General features: G+C 41.8%; 1 protein-coding gene across 1 annotated transcript in view; it reads left to right on the forward strand.

Annotated features, from left to right (window-relative positions):
* LARS2 (leucyl-tRNA synthetase 2, mitochondrial) overlaps nt 1-12,041 on the forward strand; it is a 60,437-nt gene that overhangs the window by 27,595 nt on the left and 20,801 nt on the right. The window contains 5 exon segments of the mRNA XM_033165104.1: nt 885-983; nt 3,096-3,233; nt 6,078-6,181; nt 7,502-7,684; nt 8,642-8,811. Of these exon segments, the coding sequence (XP_033020995.1) occupies nt 885-983; nt 3,096-3,233; nt 6,078-6,181; nt 7,502-7,684; nt 8,642-8,811 (694 nt within the window).

Here is a 12,041-nt window from a genome sequence, read left to right on the forward strand (position 1 = left end):
TGGGGCTTAAAGGAAAAAGAGAGCCATCTGCTCAGTATTTTGAATGAGCTTGAACCAGACTAAGTTTGTTGGTGAGACTTAAAATACTTCATCCAGATCCAAACTAATTATCGGTGTATTGTAAATCTACACACAAGTTTATATCCTTATAAAATGATAGCAAATCTTGAGTAATAGCATTTACGTTCCACATTTTACGGTTGTAAAAGGCTTCAGTGAACACTCAGCTGGGAGCAAGCATCCATCCATGTACCCATTCTCAGAGGAATAGATTTCTGCAATTACTTTTGAGTTTTCAGGGACCCTACAGTGTAATGCTGGTAAAAGGTATAAAGTACCTTGGTGCTTGGGAAATCTGGAGGGTTGACAGTAGTTTGAAAGAATAAGAGATCACTAAATTGACTCTTGAAAGGTTCATTCATTATGATTCATTCATGCAAGTTGTAAGGCTTAGGACCAATTTGAATTCCTATCCATTCAGATTAACTGGGGGGTTGCTGGATTTGACAGTAGGAATGAATGAATCGACCCATTTTGAATTCTCTTGGTTTTTCATTTTTCCATTTCATCAGATGTAAGAATTTAAAGAGAGAGAGAGAAGGTGTTCCTGGTTTATTCATATTTCTGATTTCTCACTTCTGATATGATTTGGAAAGCAGAGACTTGTAGATCCCGCCTCTGCTGAGATCTGTGAGCTTTGACTTCGCATGCCCAGTTAGAAGCTTGGCTTATACAACAAGTGAGCATCGCAGATCTGTAGTTGACTGTTAATGAGGCTTCAGACTCATAAGGGATATCATTTAAAAAATCATGCAAACAAAGCTCCCCAGATGACTCCCTTCTATCTCTGCAGAACCCTAATAATTATAATTTGTGTTCCTCAGGTGCAAGCAGCCTGCAAAAAGGGAAACGGACACCATGGATACATTTGTTGATTCAGCTTGGTATTATTTAAGGTACACTGATCCTCATAATTCTGAGAGGTAAGTAATTTAGGCAGCCTGCATTCAAGCAGAATAGTATGTAATCTTATAAGCTGGTCCTGTTATTCATAGCTCAGCTTGGAAGGAGTGGCAAGGCTCTCCTGTAGATAATCCTTAAATTCATACTGAACACAATAAAAAGATGATTCCTGTGAGTGGTCTGTTGTTGTTCTGCCAGTGGTGCCCTTTTCCCAGTGTACAAAGGCGTTAGCCTGTTGGCTGTTTTTTAAGTGCATCACTTAGCTCATCTTCTGACATGGTGCAGTCCTCTCACCACCTCAGAATGCAATGTATTTGAAACCTTCTTCTTGTCAAAACCTCCCAGGATCTAAAGAGATCATCATCTATATATTTTTGCAAGTGGTTTTTCTGCCTGTCCTTCTTTCTGTCTTGTCTGTTCATAGGTTTTGGAATGTCTCTCAAGTTATCGTTGGCAAATTTGGTATGAGGGTTCCCAAGGTGGGGCAGCATTTTTTCTTCAATGTTGGGACACTGGCCACCGTTTTGAATCAAGATGGTCAACCAAAATATGACTTTGCCTGTTTTTTGCCATAGGTTCAGCTGCCTCATCACCAAACATTGTCTGTGTTTGGACACTAGGCACCATTTTGAATCAAAATGCAGACCAAAGTAATCCTAGTTAAACATTGGCTCCCTCCACAGGTTGATTTCAGCATGTTTCAGATTGGAGTTGGTGCATGTGCAGCCCTAAAACTTCAAATTTACACTATCCATTTAAAAATCAAAGCCATGTTTTTTAGATGGCTTTTAGAGTGATAGCTGTCTCACTGAACACCTACAGGAATGTTAAGAGTAGGAATCAGAGTCCTTAAGTCTAGAGTTAATCTGTTTAGAGGGTTTATCACACTCCTACTGTTTAAACAATTGTTTGTTTCATTCAGAGTAGAACCTTTACGTTACAACAGCTTTGTAGTTTTAAGCACATAAAGGTATTCCTACATAACCTCACTGACTGTGACTGCAAACCTGAATAACCCCAACAGAGCTATCTGATTGTAAACAGATAAAAACATCAGCAGGATTATTGTAATAACCTGCAGTTTCACAAGAGTATATATTTACAGTAGATAATTAAATGAGCAAGTTAAATGAATTTGGATATGCAGAAGATACTAAAAAAATAAAAAATTAAGGAACCGCAGAAAGAGGAGGAAGGAAGTCAAATTTTGAAATGTTAAATTGATTGTAAAACTAATGAAATGTATAAATAAATAAATAAATAAATAAAAACTTAAATTTAAAAAACCAGAGCTATCTGATACCCTTTGCTGTCATTCAGTTGCACCTAAGCAATATGAAGATTTGATTTTATAATGAAGTGTTGTTTGGATTACTACAGCCACTGAATGTTCAGGATGGATTTTGTTTTAATATAATGAAGTCATGTTGCCCCCTGCTGGTAGCATCCAAATGTTTACTCCTGTAAGCCATTCAAATCCATTTGTATTGATTCTTATTACTGTATTTTTCGCTCCATAAGACGCACTTTTTTCCTCCTAAAAAGTAAGGTGAAATGTCTGTGCGTCTTATGGGGCGAATGCATGTTCCCTGGAGCTGAATTGCCTAGGGGCCAAAAGGAGATCGTGCTCTTTTTTTAACAAAGAGAGAAGGGGGTGTTGAAAGGAAGCCGCTTAACAGCTGTTCAGCAAGTGATGGGGAGAGAGATAAGGCTCCCTTTCCAGCCCCGCCCCCTTGCCCAGGCCTCCATTGTTGAATGCAAAGGGAGGCTGTTTGTTTCCCCAGTAACATGTGACTGGCTGATTAGATTATCTGTCTGGAAACTGTAGAAATGACTGTAGGACTAGAAGCTGCAGAGCTGTGAGTTGGACCCCATAAAAATGGGGCTTTTCCTCTTTGCAAAAAAAGCTGCACCACTTTCAGCTGATCCTCAAAAAAGCAGGGCTTTTCCCTTTGCAAAAAAAAAGCTGCACCACTTTCAGCTGATCCTCAAAAAAACAGGGCTTTCCCCCTTTCCTCCTCTATAAACTAGGTGCGTCTTATGGAGCGAAAAATACAGTAATCAGAATCACTCTGACTTTCCTTGGTCAGCTATGCTTCTTCTCATTATGCATTGGTTGTTTTCTCTATTAGACCTTTTCACAAAGACTTGGCAGATCACTGGATGCCTGTCGATTTGTACATTGGAGGAAAAGAGCATGCAGTTATGCATTTGTACTATGCTAGATTCTTCAGCCATTTTTGCCATAATCAGAAGATGACTAAACACAGGTAAGTGCAAGAACAGTGGCAGGCTTAAGTGTAATAAAAGCTTGCAGGGGAAGCAAGGTCACTTCTCATTGTAGTTAGGCTTTGTACACCTGGTAGATTTTCTGAGAACTGAAGGTAGTAGTATTGAAGAGCTACCAGTACCCATTTTTCGATATTGCAGTAGTCTCTATAGCGCTTCAGACAGCACCTGCAAAACAACGGCAACAAAAACCGGCTAGCTCCCAGCAGCACTTCCAGGACTACTGGAGAAAAGATACATGCATCTCAGGGTAACTGTTCCAAGACCCTATAGCTAGTGTCTATAATTGCCTCCCATCCTCAGATACTGCCACAGAGCAGGTATTCATCTATTTTAAAGCGTTATTTTTATTTTAAATGTAAGTACTGGTGGAGAGCATTTCATCCAGGAGTTCTGTTCCTGGCCCCCACGTGCATCAGCAGAGCCCAAATAAACACACCTCACCCCATTTTGCCCCCACACCCCCTGTTCTGCCTTCTTCTGGGTCCTAAAGGACCTGCGCATCGGCGATCACGTGTCAGTTGGACGCTCCTGAAACCGTTGCCGCCTGTAATGCTGTCTTCCTTATTGCAATCATGTTACCAGGTCTGTATCATGTGACTGATTGGGGTGTTTCCTGTTTCTCCTTAAAAATAATGAGCTGTACTTTTTGGTCCTTTCCCCCTCCGCAGAGTATTATTCAATTCATGTCCTACGGGGGGGGGGGGGGTATTTGAGCCCCAGTCATTGTTGCAGTGAGATTTTGGCAATAGAAGAAGATGAGGCCAGAAGAGTGTGGGGTAGCAGAACACTATGAACTGGGGAATAGATAGATAGAGGTCCAAGAATGACTGCTTGAAGAAATAACGGAATAGTACATTGCACTACAGTATGGATAATATCTCAGAATAAAACTGGAAGCATGCTCCGCCCAGTATATGATCTACAAAAGCAGCTAGTTTGTGCTTCTACATGTGGCCATGAGAGGGTGCTGTTACTGTTGGTGAATAACTGAGCAATAAATTTAGGAAAGATGTTGTAGAAGGTGGAATTCATTGTGACTCAGCACTGCTTGCTTTCCAGACTTTTGCAGGCTCTCCTTTCCACATTTCCCCCTTCTGTTTCTCCCCACTCCCTCCCAAATCTCCCATACTTACAAAGATCTGTCTTTCTTTTGTTTCTCCCATACATGGTAAAATATTTTGTGCTCCTAACTAACATCTGCCCCTGCAAACAAACATTAACCGAAATCTCATCTTGTATCAACAAGGGAACATTTGTGAATTAACACGATGTCATCAAACATAAACGTTCCCTGAAAAATTACCTCTGACCAGGAGACCTGCCCATTCCCCCTCACCCTTCTTTGCTTAAGTTGCATTTCCCATGTATGGTAAAATGTGGCCGTTTCAGATAAACGTAATTTTAGTGGAGAGGGACTTTTGCATTGGGTGAGCTCCTGTCCTTAAGCAGACCACATCTGGAATGCTGTCTCCAGTTCTGGGCACAATTCAAGAAGGATATTGACAAGCTGGAACGTGTGCAGAGGAGGGTTACCAGAATGATCAAGGGTCTGGAAACCAAGCCTTATGAGAAATGGTTGAGGGAGTTGGGTATGTATAGCCTGGAAAAGAGGAGACTGAGAAGGCAGTATGATAGCCATCTTCAAATATCTAAAGTGCTGTCATGTGGAAGACGAAGCAAGCTTGTTTTCTCCTGCTCTGGAGGGTAGGACCAAAACGAATGGATTAAAGTTACAAGAAAGGAGATTCCGACTAAACATCAGGAAGAACTTTATGACAAAGCCATTCAAAAGTGGAATGGACTCCCTCAGGAAGCAGTGGCCTCTTCCTTCCTTGGAGGTTTATAAGCAGCAGTTGAATGTCCATCTGTCCTGGACGCTTTAGTTAAAATTCTTGCATTGAAGGGGGTTCCAACTCTACATTTCTATGATTCTGTGAGTCCCCTGGTAGAAACCAGACTGATTCTTTGGGGAATCTGGCTCTTGGGTTGCTGTCCCCAGGGCTTTGCAACAGCTCCTACCTTTCTTTATCTAGGCAGCTACCTGTTCTCTCATTCATTTAGAACATGTATTTATATGTATTTACAAACAGGTTGTGAGCTGCTTGGGGAGACTCTTGGAGCAGGTCACAAAAGTTTGCTAAAGAGCAATACGCTGAAACATATTAAAGCAACAGCAATACAAAATCAAATTTATAACAGAGCCAGTATTACAGTGGTTGAAACACAGTACTAAAACATAAGAATAGCCTTGTTGGATCAGACCAAAGTCCTGCCTCTAGCTGAGCGTTTTGCTCCCTAAGTGGCCAACCAAATACCTATGGGAAGGCCGTGAGCAGGGCAAGAGCTCTCTCCCATTCATAATCTTCAGCAGTTGATATTCAGAGGCAGACAGAAGATGGAAAAGGCTGGGCAAATTAAAAGGGCTTCTCCTTGCCCCAAAAGTCATTGTGCTTGGTACCAGGCAGTTTTCCCTAGGGAAGATATTCCAAATTTGGGGAACGGCCACCAAGGAGGCTTGATCTTCAGTCACTAACTGCCTCTCCTCCAGAGGCAGGGGACCCAAAGGAGGGTCCATGCAGGTTGTCTTGGGGGGGGGGGAGAGGTGGTCCCAAGCCATTTGACTGCCATGCTCCCTTTGGTTGACACATAGAGAACAAAAATAGAGTGAGGCCAGCTTTTTGAAGGAGATGGGTGCAAATTTCAGGGTGGCTCAAGATCTCTGCTCCTGGAGTATTCAGCCATCACCAAAACTTACATGTATTCAGTATGTTGAAAGTATGTTTCAACTGTTATTTTCAGCAGAATTTTTATTTGTCCTCTAGAGAGCCTTTTCATAAACTCTTAGTTCAAGGTATTGTCAAGAATCGGACTTTCAGGCTAGCAACAACTGGGCAGTATTTGAAGAGAGAAGAAATTGATATTACTGGTAAGTGAGTCTGTTAAGGGAATTGCATTCCTCTAGCTATATCCTAAAAATCAAATGACCAGTTTTGGGAAAGATCATTATTTGGCAGAGTACATAGAACTTGGTAACAATAGGTAGCTGGTTCTATCAATTATAGTGGTGGTACCGTGGCTCAAAAACCAATATTTGTTCTTACTATGCTGAGTTTCCCACAGTGAGATCACAGACCCCCAAGCTAGTCCATTAAACCTCTGAATAATTTCTGCAATATTTCTGTGGACAAGGCTTTCTCTCTAGTTTCCCAAATCTCACTGTATTCATATTAAGGGAAGAAATAGACTGCACACACTGATGCTAGAACTGAGTTGATCGGGGTTAGCAACCTTTTTCAGCCGTGGGCCGGTCCACTGTCCCTCAGACCATGTGGGGGGGCCAGACTTTTTTTTTTTAAAAAAAATGAACGAATTCCTATGACCCACAAATAACCCAGAGATGCATTTTAAATAAAAGGACACATTCTACTCATGTAAAAACACGCTGATTCCCTGACCGTCCGTGGGCCGGATTGAGAACACGATTGGGCCTTAGGGTACTGGAGTTGACTGTAACAATATTTGATGCTGTTTTGGTCAGTGGAATAGGCAAGGCTAAAATATATCTAGCAAGGTATTCCCAGTAGATGATTGTGGATAGCTGAATAGCATTTTATTTGTTTATCTGGAAAAGAGTACTGCATATTTTGGTCTGATGTCTGTGCAGGAGTGTTCCTATGTTTTATGTATGGATGAAGCAGATGTAAATTATTCGGGGTGTTCATGCATTGAACCGGAAGCGTGATAAGTGGAATTGAAACTCATTTGCTCTTCCGCTCCCTGCTACTTCCTTCTAACATCCGAAGCCCTGACTTACATAAAGGCATTGTTTTGTGAAGGACATTCACCGGGATGTTTGACAGATGTTGCTCTTCTCAGTCCCTAGAAGACAATCGCTTTGGATCAGGGAGAGCTAACCCTGGGGAGACCATTCCACAAACAGGGAGCCCTGGTGCCTTTAAGGATTATAGGTCAAAGCCAGCATTTTTAATTGAGCCTGGAAACTAATTAGCAGCCAGTGCCTGTCAGGCCAGGATTGGCGCTATATGCTCAAACTGTCCTGCCCCTGAGAGCAACCTGGCCACCAAATTCTGTACCGCCTGAAGTTTCAGGACCGTCTTCATAGGCAGCCCCACATACAACACGTTGCAGCAATCTAATTGTGTGAGAAGGGATTGAAAGCAACCAGTTCTTCCTTTAGTCATGTAGAGCAAAAGCAGTCGTTTTTTCTGTGTCGTTCTGTGTTTAGGTCCTGAACCTGTTCACATAAAAACCAAAGAGAAGCTACAAGTGACGTGGGAAAAAATGAGTAAATCCAAGCACAATGGTATAGAGCCTGAAGAAATGGTCCAGAAGTATGGAATTGATACAGTCAGACTCTACATCCTGTTTGCTTCCCCTCCAGAGCAGGACATCTTGTGGGATGCAAAGAGTAAGGCACCCTCCCGGCACCCAAATTCTTCTTTTGCCTTGATTTGTGTTTGTACAAAATGCCTTTGAGGACTTAGATGGTTGACAAAACTCGCGGACTGATCTAGGCAGTGCTTTTCACTTTGGGCAAAATATCTCTTTTGGGGGGGGGGGTTTATAGTTAAAGTGGTACCTTGGTTCTCAAATTTAATCCATTCTGGAAGTCCATTTCAAAACCAAACCGTTGCAAAAATCAATCAATCAATCAATAGCTGAACTGGGTTCAACACAGTCACAAAAACAAAGCAAAAAAGCTGCAAAAACAAAACAAAAAATTAGCAAAAATAGACAGACCTCAGCGTAACACTCAAAACAGAAGTGTGGCGCTCAAAACGGAAGTGTGGCACTCAGAACTGAGCACGTTCGGCTTCCAAAAAAAAGTTCGCAAACTGGAACACTTCCGGGTTTGCAGTGTTTGGGTTCCAAGTTGTTTGAGAACCAAGGCATAGAGCCCACATATGGGAGAGAAGCAGGATTGCACCCATGCTCTGGTGAGCAACCTGGCTGCTGAATTCTGCACCAGCAGCCTCTTATCTTTGTTCTTTGAGTTGCACCACTTGAAGCTGCATCTTCTTCTTTGACCTCTCTGGTGAGAGAGCACTTGTGTTTGTCATCACTTTACGTCAACGCTGGAACGGACCTTCTCTGTTAAGGCATTTCTGTCACTAGGCATTCAGCCTAAAGGGAAAGTACTTCTGAATATTTCAAATATAAAGTGTAGCTGCCGTAGCATTAAGGTAGTGAATTTATTTTACTCCGTTTGCAAGTTGTATGTTAAAGTATTGCTAGCTTCAAAACTGTTAAATGCTGACTCATTAAAAGGGGGAGGACTTTTTGTCTAACTTCTTTTTCTCCCTCTGAAAATGTTATCTTAACTCGTGCTAATGAAAACCTCTCTCTCCTGCCATTTTTCATTCAGCTGATGCAATCCCTGGGGTGGAAAGATGGCAATCTCGCCTCTGGAACTTAGCAACCAAATTTATTGAAGCTAGGAATTCTGGAACTCTGCCAAGTCCACAGCTACTGAATCAGAAAGAGAAAGCTGAAGCCAAGCGTATCTGGGAGCAGCAGAACATCACTGTCTCTGAGGTTAGAAAGAATTCTGGCTATTCTAAAAATGATGGAGTCATTTTTGTTTTTAGTGATGTTTTGTCCGTTGTCACACTAAGCTTTAACAATGTAATGTCCTTTTTATTTTAATAGAATATAGTGGGGAGTGCTATAACCCACTCACCCTCGTTACCGTTAAATGGATAGTGGTAATATGTAAGTTTGGACCCATCTTGATTCAGAATGGTGACCTTCATGCCAGGTTTGGTGACAGTATCTCAAGAGGCAGCCAAACCTATACCCCCAAATGGGTAAAGTCACACCAAAGTGATGTGTCAGTCTACCATCTTGATTCAAAATGGCAGACGGCATCCAAACATCAACAAAAAGTGCTGTCCCCACTTCAGAAACCTTTGTGCCAAGTTTGGTGACAATCTCTTAAGATTGAACCCATAGAGAACAAACAAATGGACAGACATGACAATTCACTTTCCAAAATATATATAGTAGATTAGTCTTCTGGTTACTTTTCTCTACTGCTTTTAAAACTCCCTCCTTTTTAAGCCGAGAAAAGTAAAATGTGACTCCATAATGGCATATCCCCAGATGTGAAAAAGCTAGAAGTGATATAAAGCAATATAGAAGAATTGTCTCTCTGCATTCATAAAGACTCAGTTGTTGCTCTGCAGGTAATATACCAATGTTACGCTCTATAAATTCCTTAAGTGCTTCCATTTCTTCTGTTTTGTGTGGCACAGCTTGAAGCACTGATAAAGAAACCAAGAAAAATTTCTAAAATGCTGCTGGATAGCGATAATCCTTCTCCCGCTGCACAGCCAGGCACACTTAGATCTACCATACATCATCTTTATTTTAAAAGCGGAAGATAAACATCTAGCAGTAGCTTCCTTGGAAGCCTACTCGGTGTTAATTATTTGAGACAATTTCCAGAGGGGTTAGTTTTCTTCACCAGAAACAGATTCTTGTGGCACCTTAAAGACCAACAAATTTATTGTGGCATAAACTTTCACAAACTAATATCAACATAGGCTTTCATAAACTACGGTCCACTTAGATTATGTCATAATGAATTTGTTAGGCCCTATGGTGCCACAAGAGACTGTTTGAGAAAAGACACAGCCATTCTGCCTCTTCCAGCACCTACTGGAGAACAAATGATTTAATAAGGCACAATGTTTTCACATTTAATACATTCAGCTTTCACTTCTACATCTTCCTCCGACCTGCGCACGTTATGCCAGACCCCACCCAAAAGGAAATCATTTGGTCCAGATACCTGTGGCTGTGGCATGGTCTCCTACTAGTGTGTGAAGAATTAAAGGGTGCCATACAATATAGCTTTTGGTAGCATAACATTGGATCTTGGCTGTATGGGCGAGACAAAACCATCAAGAAGAGATCTGATTCTTGAGGATGACAACAGTTCCAAACTACACTAGAAAGAATTACTGGTTTGATAAACTGAGTAAGGATTTTTCAGTGGTGAATCCTGAGGAGATGAATGAGCACCACCACCATCATTATTCATAATAATATTTATTCCCCAGCCACTCTGGGCGGCTCCCAACAGAATATTAAAAACACGATAAAACATCAAACGTTAAAAACTTCCCTAAACAGGGCTGCCTTCAGATGTCCTCTGAAAGTCAGATACAGTGGTACCTCTGGTTATGTACTTAATTCGTTCTGGAGGTCCGTTCTTAACCTGAAACTGTTCTTAACCTGAAGCACCACTTTAGCTAATGGGTCCTCTCGCTGCTGCCGCGCCGCAAAGTTCTTAACCTGAAGCGTTATTTCTGGGTTAGCGGAGTATGTAACCTGAAGCGTCTGTAACCCTAGATACCACTGTAGTTGTTTCTTTCCTTGACACCTGGTGGAAGAGCATTCCACAGGGTGGGTGCCACTACTGAGAAGGCCCTCTGCCTGTTTCCCTGTAACCTCGCTTCTCGCAGTGAGGGAACCACTGGAAGGCCCTTGGCACTGGACCTCAGTGTCTGGGCTGAAAGATGGGGGTGGAGACGCTCCCTCAGGTATATTGGGCCGAGGCTGTTTAGGGCTTTAAAGGTCAGCACCAACACTTTGAATTGTACTTGGGAACGTATTGGGAGCCAATGTAGATCTTTCAAGACCGGTGTTATATGGTCTCAGCAGCCACTCCCAGTCACCAGTCTAGCTGCTGCATTCTGGATTAGTTGCAGTTTCCAGGTCACCTTTAATGCGTAGAGCGCATTGCAATAGTCCAAGCGGGAGATATCCAGAGCATGCACCATTCTGGCGAGTGAGTCTGCAGGCAGATAGGGTCTCAGCCTGCGTACTAGATGGAGCTGGTAAACAGCTGCCCTGGACACAGAATTGACCTGCGCCTCCATGGACAGCTGCGAGTCCAAAATGACTTCCAGGCTGCGCACCTGGTCCTTCAGGGGCACAGTTACCCCATTCAGAACCAGGGAGTCCCTGATAGCCACCCGCCCCCTGTCCCCCCAAAAAAGTACTTCGTCTTGTCAGGTTTCAACCTATGAAGCCTATCAAAGATGTGCATTCTGTCAGTTTGTGGTTAAAGCCTCATGATTGTTTATGCCTATGTGCATATGTATTGTACCTATACTTTGTACCTATAATAATACATAATTTATCTACAATAATATATATTTTACACAAAATTGTACTTGAGGCTAGTCTGTAATCGGGAATCTTCTTATGAAGCAAGTCTTTCCAGGGAGGCACAAGTAGTTGTTTTTGACTGTCCAAATCCATGTTTGTGAACGTTTTGCTAGGATTCAAAGAACCAATTCAGGTTTGCCCAGATTTCTTTAGAGAAATTTTCTGTAGAAATTTGTCTTGAGAAATAGTCAAGCTTAATTAAAATGAAAATGCTATAGCTCAAGCTGCTTTTGTAACCTCCCTCCACTTCAGAATTATTTTGCACATTTGCTAGTATGGGACTAATCCTAGTCATACATTCTAGGTATATTCATAATAGTCGTTCATCTGAGATCTTAGGATGAAGGACAGATTATAAATACTTTTAATAAATAAGTATGAATATACTAATGTCTATAACAGAACTATTATGACTTTCATACAGATTGTCTGTTAAGATAGTTTTATGCAATTCATGCAGTTTCCGCTATCAGACTGCTTGTTATCCGAACACAAAGGATTATCCAAACCTTGCTCCACAAAGGGTTGACTCAGATATCCAAACAGCTGGGGTTTGCCCATTTCCTTACTTGTTTCTGTTTTGCTGG

The sequence above is a fragment of the Lacerta agilis genome, chromosome 12 (genome assembly GCF_009819535.1).
Source record: "Lacerta agilis isolate rLacAgi1 chromosome 12, rLacAgi1.pri, whole genome shotgun sequence".
In the NCBI taxonomy this organism is placed as follows: domain Eukaryota; kingdom Metazoa; phylum Chordata; class Lepidosauria; order Squamata; family Lacertidae; genus Lacerta; species Lacerta agilis.